The sequence below is a fragment of the Macrosteles quadrilineatus genome, unplaced genomic scaffold (assembly GCF_028750875.1).
Source record: "Macrosteles quadrilineatus isolate MER2022 unplaced genomic scaffold, UCM_ALF_1.0 Scaffold_9__3_contigs__length_116548681, whole genome shotgun sequence".
Lineage (NCBI taxonomy): Eukaryota > Metazoa > Arthropoda > Insecta > Hemiptera > Cicadellidae > Macrosteles > Macrosteles quadrilineatus.
In genome coordinates, this window is record NW_026542602.1 from 90,542,792 (window position 1) to 90,559,389 (window position 16,598).

Here is a 16,598-nt window from a genome sequence, read left to right on the forward strand (position 1 = left end):
TAAAGCGGATCAGCATTTTGTCTAGGTTGAACCTTTTGCTATAGGGTTTGTGGCACTGTGTTTTTTTTCCCAATAGAGACCTTTTAATTTAAGTATGGTTGTATGGTTAATAATTTTGTACCTATGTGATACGCCACCATCGGTCTATGCTCTCATTTAAGATTTTCCTTACAACAGTATGCAAGAGGAGTCTTGCTTGGACTGTCCCCAGCATGACGGAAAACGTGTATTCCTAATCTATTTGTATAAAAAATAGATTTTTAGGTTTGTTACTTATCTGAAAAGCTTTTTTGCGCTATCTGCAATGGTCCTAAAAAAATTAAATACATTCCCATAGCGTTTTTGTTGGAACTATATTATGTTTAAGTTCTGTTCTAAATTCAATTTTTACATGTTTTCATAGTTCGTACCTCATTGAATTAAGCAAACCATAATCAATGGTTTTCTTTGCATTGAGTTGTGGAATTCATTACAGAGAGAAAGAGATTGTAACTTCAAATAAACTATAATTCCGTGTTCTCGATTTAAGAAAAAAGGGTTTATACAGGTTTTAAAGTTATCTACCAGTGTTTTTTAAAGTTCCAGTGAAAAATTTAAGTATTCTTGGTTCTTTGTTATTACCACAATATATATTATGTGATTTAAGACAGATAACTTAGGTAGGTACTGATTTATAGATTTTTTGTCAAATCTGTTTCCATGCAGTACTTATGTCAAACTAAGTATCCATGCATTGGAATGTTTTAGGGAACATTTATAATTTATCTAAGTCAAACTTATATTAAGGGATAAACAACAAGAGCTTAAACTGTCCTTAGAAATCACCACTACATTTTTCAAAGCTCATATGAAGACATGAAACATCCTATAAAAGTTAGGAGCGGTTCTTTCTTAAATGACCAAAGATACATTGTTTCTTATCACTAAAATCAATCAGCTGAATGCTTCAATTAACTTGAAGTAAACAAATACTGCATAGGATTATTAAACCAGACTTATATTTAGCTTGGAATGCGGTGGTTAATATTTTATTACTTTATTTATACATGTAATCACTACGATCAGAAAACATTTCGAGGCCGACTGAAAATAAAGTCTCGTGCCAAAATTTGTTTGTATTTCATCAGACTTGCTGTTTGATGTCAGAAACAAGGTTGTTTGATATAACACTACTGTATATGAATAAATTGTTATACCAAGGAAAAACACACGTGATATGTTTTGTCTAAAATTTAATGTTAATGGTACCCGGTACGGTTCTATAAAAATTGTTTGGCCTGTTAAAAAAAAATAATTTTTTGTTTGTAAAAATAGCTTGTTTGAAGTTAGTTTTTGGCGAAGGTGAGTTTTTTATGTTTTTTCAAGGATTATTGCAGACATTTTACATCACAATTAGTAAAAAATTGTGATGGTAAATGTATGTTTCGGTCAGAGATTTAGTAGTACCTATTTAGTACCTGAAGTAACATATTTCATTCATAATATCATTTAAAATTAACTGACCCAGCATTGACAAAATGTGCAATGTAAAATACCGTGTTTCCCACACACACCAACTTATTAACCAAGCCAACCCGAAAGGGCTTCTTGTATATAATATTTTTTTGCATAACTATTTGAACATTAAAATTAAAAAAGGGGAATAAACTACAATATAACACATTTGATTATAAAAGGTAATTAAGTAAAATAATTCTTCTTGAGTCTAGAGAACTGGTTGTAAATTGTAATTAGTCCATATAAATGGGATGTGTTTTTCAGTATACTAGTCAATGGCAAGCATTATTCATTTTGTAATTTATAAGAGTCGAAAAATATTATTTTATTCACTCAAAAACATTTGATATGTCCCACTTCTTAAACATAAACAATGCATGTTGAAAATTCAAAAGTAAAAAGAATAATATATCAAATTCACATTTTAACAAATTTTAATAAGATTAATACCCCGCAATAAAGATCAGTTTTCCAGTCAATAAATTTGTCACATACAATTATTTGATAAGGATTACAACATTCTCTTAAACTGTTTAGGATGCTTGATCAACGTTATTACATAGGTACCTCAAAGCAAGTAAAAAGCTACAGAGCTTCTACAATTAAATGAGAGAGTGTAATATTTATTATGATTTCATTATAATATTGAAAAGGGGCTTATTACTTAAAAGAGTTTAAGCAAGCATATACTATAACAAATTGCTTTCTTCACTAGCATATTCAGGATTTAACCAAGAACCGAAACCATGATAACTGTTATTGCTGGATCCTGGATGGAAAAGAACTTTATAATGTTTATACAGGTGTTCCACATTCATTCTTCTAAGGGTTCTACAGTAGATGAATAATACAAGCCAGAGGTTAGAAAACTCCCAAATCTGTGGGTATTGGAGTCATCACAACTTCGCAAATCTGAAACACAAACATTTTTAATTTAGTTACAGAAGCTTTTTGAATAAAAATATCTGCTAACACGAATAAAAGAGTAATTTACCGATTTTGTATGGTATAAAACTCTACATTCTAGTGTGCAAAGGTAGCTGTAACTTTTTAAACAAATTAATGTTTAACTGTAGTTGAAGAGTGCCTTCCTTCAAAATCAAAGTTTGCCAGTCCAATCCTGGATGTATCGTTCTTAGACTCAGTCACACAATTTCTTTTAGGCTATGAATCAATGATGCTTTGTTTCCGATGATAGGTCGACTTAATATATAACAACAACAGGGTCTCAACCCTTCCATAAAAAAAAACAATAAAAAAAACATTATATCTTGTCTTGGAAGTTCTGAGATGTTTATTTTCATTTAACTTCAGAAACTTGATGTATTCACACTGAATGTTAAATGGTTTGTTATTTTCTCTTACCATGAAAACTTATATTTGCACATGGCTAAAAAGTTGAGGTTTTACTTTTGTTATATTTGGCTTTATTTGATCTCAAACCATATTTAAATAGAGACTGGGTAGGGAGAGGCAAGAGTTACTTCGTCGGGTTTTTAAAGCTAGAGAGGTTTAGATAGCGATATGAACTAACCTGGGCGACAGAAGAAGCGGAGAGAGAATCTTCAACCACTTTGGCCACATCCTTACTCTTCAATATAGGGATCTTGTTCTCCAGCCCTTCCCACTGAGTTCCATTGAATATTTCTGTTTCCACTGGTCCAGGACTTATGCTCTGGAAATATTGCATAATCGAGATAAAGATGATACATATACCGGTAGTAGAATAGTTATAGAATCAGTAAAATGGCTCTTGTTGAAAAAAATCATTGTATTTGGTCTTTGAAAGCTACGATTACCACGGTACTATACCTTCAGACAATTTATCAATTAAATTGAAGGTGGGCACCTTAGTAAGTGAAAATTTTATTGTTTGGTTTTTGATTGTTTATTTTTATTGTACTCATCATGAAGGTTTATTTTGAGTCTAAAATTAAAATTAACAATATAGCTATTTATTGATGTCAGCATTCTACCTTTGCCCCACTACCGCATGTGCTTCATCCTATTCACGGTACAAGCAACAATGCTGTTTCATCTAATCTAAAAAGGCCGATCAAGGTCCCTACATGCATTTCATCCAGAGTTTTTTTTTCACACCCCAAGTAGTATAGTTTTCCTCGTACACTGTTCATATTCAGGCACCTGATAAATAACTACAATCTACTGATCAACTCTTCCTCAGGCAGACGACTTTTTTTTTAGCACTCCATAAAGTAGTTCTCATTGAGCTACTGTATAAGCAGCAAAACAGCAGACACTTTAGCAGTCTCGCTTCACACCTACCACATTCCCTGTGCAACAGATCTCCATTATGCAGATGTGCTTCTGATGCTTTCTGATCTGTTCATGTCCAGTGATTAATTCTAGCACTAATAAGGTTTATGTTACCTGGCTTCTGTCTCCGATCCACGGTAGTTTTAAGAAACTACAGCTGTTTCATGCCTTCTACTGGCACATCCTCAGGTTTGGTGAACGCCAGCTTTTCTATAAAATATCCCTCGGTGTTGAGATCGTCATGGTTTTACGAAGTACATGTAGACATTTACACACACGAAAACACGCACAAAACATTTAAACACTAATTAAGGAACAACTGCGAAACGATGTGCCAGTAGAAGGCACGAAACAGCTGTAGTTTCTTAAAACTACCGTGGATCGGAGACAGAAGCCAGGTAACATAAATCTTATTAGTGCTAATTTTAACGATCCAGTGGCCAACCATCATGAGATTAATTCTATCATCCGTCTGTATCCAAGAGACAGACCCAACACTTAAGTAACCCATACACACAAATCATACACTTGAGCTTGAGTATCCAACCTCTAGATGTCCAAACTAAGCTGTTTGGACACTGAGTAAATGATAAGGATGCTCTCTTCACAGAGAAGTAAGATACAGAGGAAGCTCGCGTATGGTACGACCATGCGGTTTCAGCTCTAATGTTGTGTCAGAAATATATTTGAAACGAGCAAGGAAGAGCCCGATCGGCAAGCACTGTGCGGAAATTCCTATCACACAGGACCACAGAAAACATATTACTATAACCCAGAATGCCAACCGCATGGTAAAAAGCATTAAGTGTTTTGAGAGAGCTTTGCCTGTCAATCGTAGGCAGCGCCACCAGCGTTGCCATGCACTCAGCTTTTTACCATGCGGTTGGCATTCTGGGTTATAGTAGTATGTAGTATGTTTTCTGTGCACAGTACACAGGGTCTTCCTCCATCGTGCGCGTTGTAGTACATCAGAGCAAGGGGACGGTGTTGGACTTTTCCCTAGACACCACATAGGTGTACCATTGGATGTTTCCTCTGTACTATATCTCTGTAAAGAGGACCTTATCATTTACTTAGTGTCCAAACAGTACACTGTGTTTAATGGAATTACTTCAGTCCCACTCCTGTGGTCTTCCTTGGTTCAAGACATGATGGAACTTACATGACATGATGGTATACTTACATTGAATCCCACAAAAAGGATGGGGACCAAACGGTGTCGTTGGCTATTAGAAAGTCTGTCAGCAGTTTCCAGGCACCTGAAAGAGTGTTTAGATTTCTCCTTCTCAACTGTGACATGGAGGTAAAGCAACCATAGATGAGCTTAGAGTTCAAGTCTTGAATTTAGAACCTTCAAAGTTGCCTGTTTGTCAACACTCTACAGATACGGTACCTTCTACCTCTGATCAGTCCGATCCATCTGTGGTTTTCACAGGAACATACCAAAACTGCAATGACTACTGCTCCATCAAGTGTGCTCCTGTTAGAAGGCTGAGGCCAGCATCTTCTGGTCCCCAATGTACCTCAAAGTCTATGGTGTCCGGTCTTATCTATGGTTCGTTACAAGCAGTTCATGTCAGCGATGGGGCGAGATCTCTTTACATCAAGCCATTCATGTCTTGTTGGTATACTATACTTTAAATGATTCGCCAAAGGAGTATTTTAAGGACACACAGTACAATGTCCATCATGTTTTAAATCAAACTTACAGTAACTTTGATTGTGCTCTTCTTGTCAGCCAGCTCACGTCGTAGGCACATGGTCATGCCTTTGACTGCGTGTTTGGTCGCTACGTACATTTGGAGTTTTGGGTATTCTGTAAGATGACCTGCAACACTGGCATATAACGCATGTCATCACTTATGTAACAATAAAAAAACTGAAGCAAACCACAGAGAAGTAAGGTACCACTCAATGGTACACTTAAGTGTTGTCTAGCTATCAAACAGCTTGAGCGCAAGCTTTTCTTAGAGAACCTGGTCCCCCTCCTCAAGTCCAGAGCCTACTACTCCTTAAATGAATTTTTTGATGACAATTTGCCAAAATTTTTTTACTGACCCGCCTCCACATGCCAAAGCTTTAAATGTATGTTTTGTATTTATGTGAGTTTGTTTTAAATGTATGAAATTTGTGTAATTTGAAAGTTTTAACGCCATCAATACCTTTTGGGTAAAAGATGAAGATATGGTAATAGGTAATGAATGAATGAATGAATGATTTATTCCATTAAAATCAGTCATTCATTAATAGGCAATAGTCCCTGGTGTCTAAGGCAAAGTCCAACACCACCCCTCTCGCTCTCATGCACTACAAACTACAACGCTCACGGGGGAGGAAGACTCTGTGTCCCAAGGGATAGGAGTTTTGACACAGTGCTCTCCGCTTGGACTCGTTCTTGCTTGTAACAAGTATATTTTTGGCACAACAAACTAGACATGAAAGCGCACGGTCGTCCCGTAAGTATGAGTTTACCATAAGGATAAGCTAGGATTTTTGTACTGCCACAACATAGTGGCCTGAACAAAGTGACTGATTTGAAAGAATCAGTTTAATTTCAAACACTTACATACTACAACACACATACAGTACTACACTTTTTTAAGCTAAGTATCAGGCAATCTGTCAGTTACTGACTAACTTCAGAGACAGGAAAAGGAATGTAGAGTTTGGGCAATAATACCCTATTATGTGTTTCAATTTTAAAAATTAAATATATTAATGCATTTTCTAAATCATCCTAGTTACTAGATGACTACCAGTGCCATCTGTAGATGAAGCTACATAGCTCATTAATCCCACTTTTTTACTTCCTTGGTCTCATATCACCTTGGTTAAGCCTGGTACCTGTTGATCATAAAAATATGTCCCCTCTGGTTGCCCCTCTTCTCCATTGACCTCAGGTATTCTCGGGTACAGAATGAGACAGCAAGAACGTTCACATCGAACATGGCTCGCCACCGATCTGTCTCGCCCTCTAAAAATATATAGGTACAGTATTATGTATGTTTTTGAGAAGCAATGCTGGCTTAGTGTTTTTATATATATTTGTGTTTTTATATCTTTTATTGATACCGTATTTGTTTCTTTAGACGTAAACTCTCCTCAATTTGAAGTCGTGTTTGATAATGGGTCGAATTATAATCCAAAAATATAGTACATGGTAGCAGCGGTAAGCTATAGAGGCTAGTGTATATGTCTTGATAATTTATACTTTGACTTTGTATGGTTAAAATTAGAAAAATCGTCTCTATCTATAAAAGAAGAAGTATGTATGTATGTATGTGTTGAAGACTTCTTTCTTGATAATTTAAATTTTTTTACATTTCCCAATCCAACAGTATATGTATATACCCTATGGACTCCAAAACCGCTCGACAGATTGTAATCAAACTTTCAGAAATTATTACGCATTATACAAGGATGGGTTGTGTGAATTTTGGTGCATATCTGTTAAAAGGGCTTCGCCCCAGAGGGTTTTAAGGGCTCCAATGTCAGACTTTTCGAACTATAATGTTTACAAATAAATATAACTAGCAGTTACCCGCCGCATGTTGCTGCGCTAACAACTATTATTTTAAATGGTAATTTGTTATTTACAATCTATATCTTTATATTAGGTGCATAAATATATAAGTTATTACTTAGATAAAGGTTTTTACGTTTTTTTAGTTGGCTGGGTAGCTGAGTGGTTATAGTGCTCGCCTGGTAATCAAAAGGTCGCCGCTTCGATCCTGAGAAAAGTCAATACCGGTAGTTTTTTGATGGTTCGAAACTGGACCCAGCTGTTCCTGATCATTGGGCTTTGAATAAATGATCCTGACTAATGGAAACGCTGATCTTAGTCAGTAACAAAGCTACACAGGTCATCACACACCATTCTACACTCATCCTTCACTCATATTTGGGTTAAAATACGCACCTAGGTGGCGTCCCCATCTCAATGATTGATAATTGATACGTTTTATGTAAGACACAAGGACAATCCCTGACTATCGCCGGTTAAAATTTAGAAAATACATATTTTTCACACGCTGTATGTTGCGTGCTCACGTGGTGGTAGGTACGCCTAAAAACTTATACAGTATACTTATACACCTAATGAAAAAACAAAAAAAACTTTTTTTATCCACAGCAATTAAGTAAAATAAATATTCTATTTTTGTTTTTGGTATATTTTTATTATTTATCGTAAAGAAAAAAATACCATTTAAAATAATAGTTGTTAGCGCAGCAACGCATGCCGGGTAACTGCTATTAGTACCTAAAAATTAAAGAAAAAAGTGAAAAGTGAAGCACTGTTATGCTGATCTTTTTAGGACTATTGAGTCCCTGAGTCTGCCATTTGAAATACTGTACATGGCTTACGGATACTTCATACTGCACCATGAGCGTGGAATGGAGCTCAGGTTTGTATAATGAACACCTGGACATTACAATAAGAATTAGCACTGTGCCATAATCACCAGGTTAGTGAGTTGTACGCAACTCACTCACATGTTATGTAACTCACTAAATAATACCGCAATTATTTGTCTAATCTGTAGATTACAAAGGATGTATTAAATGATATATAATTAAATACATCTTTTGTGGTTTTTAAATATTATCTTGCTTAGGCCTACACTTTAAGTTGCAAAAAATTTAAAATAACGTATTAAATGCATTAAGCATTACAAAATATACTGTATTACAGTAGTTTTAGCATTTAGTACCTGTTTGACAATAATTTTACAATAATTTATTATAATTATTTCATTATTTGATAAAGATGCTGCCAACCTGACATGCTACTCTCGTAGAAGATGCCAGCATTGTTGACAAGGATGTCAGCCCCCCCTAGAGATTCAACCCAAGCAAACGCCTCCAAGATCGCATCTTCACTCCTGAGGTCTACTTGCCGAGCGTACAGCTGTCCTGGTTCTCCAGAGGTGGACAGCTCTTCAGCCAGTTGCTACAAGTTGATTGGATGTTTTATTAGTCGGATTGTTATTTGAGGTATTTATGTTGGTCTCAGATTTATTGTATTTGCGTTGTTAATTTTGTATCACCACATCGGTATTTGTTCCTGTTCGCTAAGATTATCTTTTCTTGTGGCATACTGTTATATTTTTAATGATTTTCCATAATCTTTCAGGGTTATTATGTATTTTAAAACAAATTATGTCAATCAACACTTTTATTTCATGATAAATGACAAATAATTTTCAGAATATATAAATTGATGAATTAGTCGCTGAAGAAGGTGCCAAAGATATATTATTACAGAACAGAACAAAGTATTCCTCATATTGCACACGTAAAAAGTAATAAAACTGTTTGACATTAGTTGAGTTTAAAAATGCTAATACTACACATACTACTACTATGCACACGTGTGCAGCTGTATAAGGCTAGAGCCTCATGGGCAATTTTTTCACGCACAAACGCAATATGAAAACACGCGAAAAATTAGAATAGCATTGAAACGAATAGGCGCCACTGCGGGAAAATTACATTTAATGCTTCTCATATTTTTTGTGTGTTTTCACGCTGCTCTTGTGCGTGAAAAAACGCTCGTGTGGCCGCAGCCTGATAAAAAGGTAATTTATGTGTAAGTTGGGTTATGCTCAATATTGGGAGAGAAGAGAGGGCTTAAGCCATTTCTGCTCCAGGGTGCTTCAAACCTGGCTACGACACTGTGTATATTTGAACAAAGTTTTGTCAATATTCACGGGGTTGAGTTCAAAAGATAATATGTGTTCTTTAATTTTTTTTTATCTTGTATTGAGCGTACTTTTGCAAAATGTGTAAAAGATTTAAAAAAAGTTTGGCAAAAGGAGATGTGGAAGGGTATAAAAGATGAAGATAATAATTAACGGGTCCCAAACAAAACATTTTTTAAAGAACTTTTAAGTGGTTATAAAACTCTGAAAAGTACATCACAGTAAGCTTCAAGAAATTGTATTGCAAAAATCAATTAGACAGTTCAATAGTGATATCAAATATTTATGGTGACAATGATATGATTACTTAAATCCAAGTTAGAGAGAGGAAATACAAAATTAGAGATACCGTACTATACAAAAATATTAATCTGTGTATAGTCAATGGTTATACTTAGTTTATATGACATTTCAAAGCCGTTCTAGATTGTTGATTCATAATGGATTACATTAATAGGCGTTTACATTGATAAATGGGGATTTTCCTAAATGCAGTTTTTGGTTAATTATGATTCTTTAATACAAACACGTTGTTTTAAAATCAACATTATCAAAGAATATTTAAGACTTTCGGAAGGCATTCAACCCACTTTTGGTCAGTTGCCCTTGAGGTAATCACTTCAAATTAGTTAATCACTGGCCAATAAAGAAGTTGACATTCAAGGGCTATCTGAAGCTTATCTGTGTTTGTATGATTCTTCTAAAAAACTCCAAACAATAATGCAATAACAAAAATGCAGAAAATTATCTTAAAATAAGAATATTACTTTCTAAATACATCAAAGTCAGTTATTCATCCAGTGACAAAGCTTGTACTTACAAGCTTGACCTTGGAGTAGTTTCAAGTTAAATTATTGTTTAAAAACTGCAAATTAATGAGACAAATAAAACTAAAAATTAATTAAATCGTTTCCGTACCTGAACCTTGTCCACTCTTCTAGCCAGACCCACAACTTTGAGTCCATGGTGGACCAGAGTCCTGGCAATGGCTGCCCCTATACCAGAGCTAGCTCCTGTCACTACAGCTACCTTACCTGCCCAGCTGTCCATGGCTAACTAAAGCCAACAGCTGATGTACAAGGTTGCCACATTGCACAACAAAAAGTCCTTCAACAGTTATCAGATCCAACAATGAGTCCTCTATTATCTCCTTTGCAAAAATTACAGTACTGTTGTGATCAGTGTAAAACGTATCTAGAAACTTGAGGAGATTAAATGAATTCCTTGTGTTGAATTGTTTGAGAATTTGCTCGTCTGTACTCCCTCAACATCACTTTTATGACAAATTTGTAAATATATTTGGAATTATTGGGGTTCAATGATAAGGTAAAAATCCAAACTCAAACGAGTCACACACACACCACATTTTTATTTCAAAAGTACAAATCACTAGAGACAAAGGCAACCATTACAATTTTTATCTTGTGATGGAGAAAGTTGAAGGAGATTAACATTTTAAGTGATTACTCAAGTGTTAAATTTTGAAGTGCTTCCAGGTGAGATTGAATGGTTACAGTTGAGCTAAGGTTCTGGTGGTATTTCGTCTTGCATTCTTGTCAGAACGATGTTCCGATCAGTTTGGGTAGAAGGTTCTGCTCTTCCTCCGGTTGACAATCTAGCTCTGAGGTCCAAACATCTCAGATCTGTTGTTAATGCTTGGTTTTTGTTGTACAACTCTCTGTCAATCACCATCAATTGATCTTCCAACATGTTGTAGGTTGCCCTGTAATTCAGGTTTGTAAATGTTTTGCCATAACTAAATACTCAATGAAGTAGATTAAAAAGTATGTATAAATTTAATTCAATGAAACATATTCCTGCCAAGGAATTTTATCGAAAGTTCATGCAAACTCCTAAAAAATAAGATTTCATCAAACATGTTTGGTAAAAAGTGATAAAAAGTCTAACAAAGATTAACATTTCTAGTTAAGTTGATAAACTCGACTAATATTGACTAGGGCTGCTTAAAACATTGTATATTTGATTTGTTTGCACAGTCACAATTTTCTCCAACTTAATTTAATTTGGAGAAAACCTTTTTGTAAGCAATCGGACATGTAATTTAATGTTTTTTTTGACATGTTTTATTCTCAAATTTTTAAATTAACAAAATTGGGAAATTTTTCTAATTTTGTCAAGAGTATACATTTTTTGTATGGGGAACATATAACTCACTTGGCCGCATCAATTTTGTTCTGAAGGTCCTGCTGGGTTTTGCGCAGTTGACACACCTCATCATGCAGACCCAGCATAGGCTCGTCCCGGCACAGCTCTGCGCCAGGCCGGTACAACCGGTTCTCACACCTCGTCTCTGCAAGCTTCAACGCGTTTGTCTTGTCCAACAAAGCCTGCTCCAGGTTGTCAATTTCCTTCATCAGTCTGTCCATATATGGTAGTATCTATCGACAGGAAACCATGAATCAGTAATAGCTTAGATTGAGCACCCTCCTAAACAAAAAAGAAGACAACAACAGCTCTACAATTTTTGTATACAACATTGAAACTAAAACTAGAAAGACAGCGACAAACTGTCAACGGTACAGAGATCAAACACATCGTAAACCAGGAATGTCCAATCCACCACGTGTCCAAAGTCACATTTTCCGATAGACTCTACCACAATATACTAGTGACTGTGTGCGTGTGTAAATACAGTATAGACATATAGTGTTAGTGATAAGAAGACCCCTGAAAATGCCACACAAACTGACAAAATGCATAAAGGTGACATAACATCAAGATCTTCAGACTACAACAACGAAGATAATCTAATAAAATTAATAATAGCATTGGATCTTTATGGTTGGATTAGACAGATAGATTCACACATCAAAGTGGCTATATTATATAACTAAAGCTGGCCATCTTACGTTGAATCTCTGCCAGTCCAGTTCGTTCTTGATACGTTGAGTCTCGTAGATTCTTTTCCTCAAGGCGAAGTTTGTCGCATCGTTCTGGGCTTTCATGTCGTTCTGGGCTCTCTCTCTTGGGACGTACATGGATTCTCTCAGCTTTTGAGCCGCAGCCAACTCATTGTCTGCCCTCAACTTGAGGTACTTACAGTGCTCGAGCCAGGACTCGTAAGATATCAGTCTGAGAAAAATTCATAAAGCGTGAAAAAAATTGATTGTTTGGTTTTTTCTAGGCTATGTTTAGAAAACACTTATCTTGCTTTAATAGCAATCTTTATCTTTAAAAACTATACGATATACTACCTAAACGTTTATTGTTAATTAGCACACCTGGATCTGAAGGTGTTTTAAAAAGAATATTACAAATACTGCTTTTGCAGGGTTCCAAATAAAATAAGTGAGCAATGCTATAATAAGTAGAGTAGTTCCGAATGAAATGTAATCGGTAATAAGCAAGTTTTTCATTTGGTACAAGTAAATATTCTCACATTTTTCATAATTCTGTTCATATTCAAGGTTTTGTCTACCAATCAGTTCAGGCGAGCCTCAGAAATAAGAGAAATGTTTTTACCACAGCTTGCCTCTTACCTTCTCTTGTCTTACCGTTCCCTCTGTTACTGGATAGAAAGATATGATAACATGGCTTTAGTCAGTCTTCTGTTATTTCAGGCTAGACACATTTAGCTGCAATAAAGTGACAAGTTGAGTACTTTACTCGGTACGTTAGGTATTGAGACAAGCGGGGTATCGAGTTGATTTTATACTTATTATTATTTATAACAACGATACTCAAGTTCTGCAATTGGTCGTTAGTTTTTGAATTTGTGGTCACACTATGCCTTGCGCTGCAATTAAAAACGTCAAGTGTTCAAGTTTTTGTATTGAATATTTGTTATTATAGTTTCAGAGTTTCCACTACTGGTTAACAGCGCTGAATACCATACAATACAAAATCAAGTAGGAATAATACCCCAAGTTTCCACTAAGAGTCAACCGCGCCACTAGTGAGTAGATAACTGTTGAAGTAAAATTGAATACATTTTACTCAACTTGACCACAGAGAAGTAATGTACAGAGTAAACACACTATGGGACAATGTGCGCTCTCAGCTCTGGAATTTTGTGCCAAAAATATAATTGTAACGAGCAAGGGAGAGCCCAAACTGCCGGCACTGTTCGAAAAATGTCTATCACATAGGATCTTTTCTTCCTCCATCCTTGTAGTACACAACAGCAAGGGGGGGAGGCGGTGTTGGACTGTATCCTAGACACCACTTAAGTGTACCATGGAGTGTGTCCTCTGTTCCTTACTTTTTTGTGACTTGACTAAAAACTGGACTCGCCAAATAAGTTGTAATATTGCCACTGACTTGTTGGGCAGCCGAAGCGGGTTTGGCTTGTAGCTGATATTAGCGCAGTTCTTGTCCAGCCCGAGACTGTTGCGGCAGATCTCCAGAGCCTCGTCTTTGTCCAGCAGATCCTGCTGCAGCTGGAACCTCACCTCCTCCAGACGGTTAATCTGCTCCCACGCTGCGGCTGCCTTGTCCGTCAGCATCTTCTTGAGCGACTCCAGCGTGCTCAACTCCTGTCACCACAAACTGCTTGGTTAAAAAAGCACATGATTTTTTGTGGGTTTTGGCACCATTTGAATGTTTTACGCTTTTTGTAAGGAAACAGATAAAAACCTGTATTTTTTACTTCTGAACATCAACATTTTGTTAGAATAAAGCATCATCAATTGCCTATAATGAAAAATGGTGCCTGGGCCGAGGCTCAACTTTGCTTGGGATCAAACTTTTTCGAGGGTTTGGATAAAAGTTAGACTGTTCATTCAAGTAACTCAACGACCTTTGGAGGGTTTATACAATTTAAGTTAAATTTGTTTGTGTCATTCGACAACTTTTGCTCAATAAAGGATGGTATTCAAGTAATGTAGGTTTGGTAACTTTTATTGAAAAGGGTTTCTGAAGCAAGTATTCTAATACGCCCTAACACTAATTTAATTTAAACTTTTTGTTATTTTCTTTTGCATCTGCGTATGCTATTTTGTAAGTCAAGTAATCTAAGTAATTATATAAAATTATACATTTATACCTATTAATTTATTTAGATAAGTGACCGTCACCGTGGATAAAGAATAATACTCATCCCTTAGTAGATTTCTCATCCTTATGGAACAGCTGAAACCAATTTTGTTGTTAGTTATGTCCGGTGCACTGTAGAGGTCGTGTTTTGTTTACAGTTTGTTTCTTTTTATTTCAGTAATTTAAAACCCCGTATAAAAAAAACAAAAAAAAAACAAAACAATCTAATCATAAACAATAACTCATTCCCTAGCTATATACAGTAAACCACAAATCATTAAAACAACCCTAAAAAATATAGAAACAAAATTTCTTCGACATTAGCGATCAGTGTAACCCGGACATAAACTAGACACAAAAAATAAGCTTCAAAATTTACAATGGGGTGAGAAGTCTACTTTTGTTGGTTAGTCTATCCTGTTACTTGATAAAAGAGTACTGCAAAGCCATACGGTACTCAATTTTTTGTTAAACCATTAACTTTTAGTGACTGAAGTCACAGATTGTGCTAATGTCTAACATTCTATTTTAGACCATATTTTTTACCAAGATAGATGATGTGACATAACATGCTATAACAATATAACTTGTTGTATCAATTTGACTTAGACATAAATCAGTAGCCTACGTCTTTATAGTTCTATCACTGCTAAGTTAAAGGTTAAACAAAAAGTACAGTTGTTAACTTAGGTGTCGGGAGTGTTTCTAAAGAATTGTAGGTGAGGGTAAAATATAGTTTTTAATATGCAGTGCTCGATTTGTAAAAAACGAGGTGCCCAAACTGTAATCTATTTAATGTGATTAGTAGCTATATTTATGCAAATATTTTTTTCTTTAAATAAGGGAGGTACCGGGTTGCTGTTCCGCCGCAAACCGAGCACTGGTAATATTTAGTAATATTTAACCTCTATCTCACATGTTTCAGTTCCGCCTCCCCCTCGTCCCTACACAGGTCGGCTCCTCCCCTCTGGTCTCGCATGCTTAGACACTCGTTGACAACCGTGAAGTTCAAGTTCAACCTCTCTATCTCTGTCTCGGTAATCTCCTTCTCCGATGACAACTCAGCGATTTCCTTCTCAATGGCTTTGAGACAACTTTCAATGAGTTCTCTCCAGCGAGAGACCTCTGTGATTCTGTAAAAAAGATAAATTCAGCACAGTAGTTAGTTTTTTATATATATATATGCACATAGGTTCCAGTACCATTCACCCTTTGTGATTTTGTAAAATTGTGAATAAATGTTGCAAAATAGTTGACAGGAACACTATTTTTAAGAGGATTGGCGGTGTTTTTAAATCCTGTATTTTATTTGTCCACATAGGCTAGACGGACCTGAAAATAAAGGACTCCCCCAACAAATAATCTCAAGCTACTGAGTATTTTACCAACATTTTTTTGCAAACTTGAATCCAGTGTGGTATTTACTCTCTATTAATATCTGAAAATGAAACAAATTTAAATCTCACCAGCCAAGGCTAGCTGGCTACATCGTTTTTTTGTATTCATAAATACAATCTTTAGGTATCTTATTCTTGAATGACACTCAAAATCCTATCTAGGTATTTCCCTATCTGCTTATCTTACTCCCAACTTACCGATCAGCCAGTCGAACGTTGTTGTGATACGTGTCCCACTGAGTTTTGCAGTTGGTTTCATTCCGCAGCTGTCTAGCTTCATTCCAAAGACTGAACGCATCGGCTCTCCGAGAGTCGCAAGTCTGTCGTAGCTCTGCTACCTTGCCGTGCCAATCCGGCAGCGCTACTTTGGATATGGGCTTCTCAAACGTTACTACCGACATCATCTTGAACTGCAGCTAAGAGTTCACTTGAGGAGGCTAGACTGTAGAACTTAAATTTTATTTGACAAGTGTATTAAATACCGTACAATTATTTTTATGAAATTTGGGATTAAAGTTCATGAATTTAATTCAATCAGACGTTTATATTTAGTTAAAAAACAAACTCATTATTTATCTTCTTTGGTAAAAATAAACATTAAACCAACTGTCTTATATAGATTTATGATCATTGGATCAGCTGAAGACTATTTTAAAGTTAGGTTCCTTCCGGTTTATACAGGTCTTTTCCCCAATAGTCAATGGTTTTAGCTATTTATCTATCTTTAAAA

At 35.7% G+C, this 16,598-nt stretch overlaps 2 protein-coding genes across 2 annotated transcripts; both read right to left on the minus strand.

Moving 5' to 3' along the window:
- Window positions 1-646: 646 nt before the first annotated feature.
- Window positions 647-10,553, minus strand: LOC129003890 (dehydrogenase/reductase SDR family member 11-like). The gene is made up of 6 exons (XM_054432228.1): window positions 10,395-10,553; window positions 8,554-8,725; window positions 6,619-6,748; window positions 5,484-5,610; window positions 3,032-3,172; window positions 647-2,409 (listed from the first exon to the last, which is right to left on the minus strand). The coding sequence occupies exons 1-6, from the start codon at window positions 10,524-10,526 to the stop codon at window positions 2,359-2,361; spliced, it is 753 nt and encodes a 250-aa protein (XP_054288203.1). The 5' UTR covers window positions 10,527-10,553; the 3' UTR covers window positions 647-2,358.
- A 279-nt stretch (window positions 10,554-10,832) lies between these two features.
- LOC129003889 (tektin-2-like) lies at window positions 10,833-16,290 on the minus strand. Its single transcript, XM_054432227.1, has 6 exons — window positions 16,067-16,290; window positions 15,388-15,604; window positions 13,758-13,972; window positions 12,347-12,569; window positions 11,652-11,875; window positions 10,833-11,199 (listed from the first exon to the last, which is right to left on the minus strand). The coding sequence occupies exons 1-6, from the start codon at window positions 16,270-16,272 to the stop codon at window positions 10,998-11,000; spliced, it is 1,287 nt and encodes a 428-aa protein (XP_054288202.1). The 5' UTR covers window positions 16,273-16,290; the 3' UTR covers window positions 10,833-10,997.
- Between the last annotated feature and the right edge of the window lie 308 nt (window positions 16,291-16,598).

Bases quoted from the DNA above. Each gene is read 5' to 3' on its own strand.
- LOC129003890 (XM_054432228.1), bottom strand. From the start codon at position 10,526: ATGGACAGCTGGGCAGGTAAGGTAGCTGTAGTGACAGGAGCTAGCTCT. The intron at 8,726-10,394 runs GTACGGAAACGA...ATCAACTTGTAG, and splicing joins GAAGAGTGGACAAGGTTCAG to CAACTGGCTGAAGAGCTGTC. The intron at 2,410-3,031 runs GTTAGTTCATAT...TTTGTGTTTCAG, and splicing joins CCGCTTCTTCTGTCGCCCAG to ATTTGCGAAGTTGTGATGAC.
- LOC129003889 (XM_054432227.1), bottom strand. From the start codon at position 16,272: ATGATGTCGGTAGTAACGTTTGAGAAGCCCATATCCAAAGTAGCGCTG. The intron at 11,876-12,346 runs GTAAGATGGCCA...TCCTGTCGATAG, and splicing joins TGGACTGGCAGAGATTCAAC to ATACTACCATATATGGACAG. The intron at 11,200-11,651 runs GTGAGTTATATG...CCTGAATTACAG, and splicing joins AACAAAATTGATGCGGCCAA to GGCAACCTACAACATGTTGG.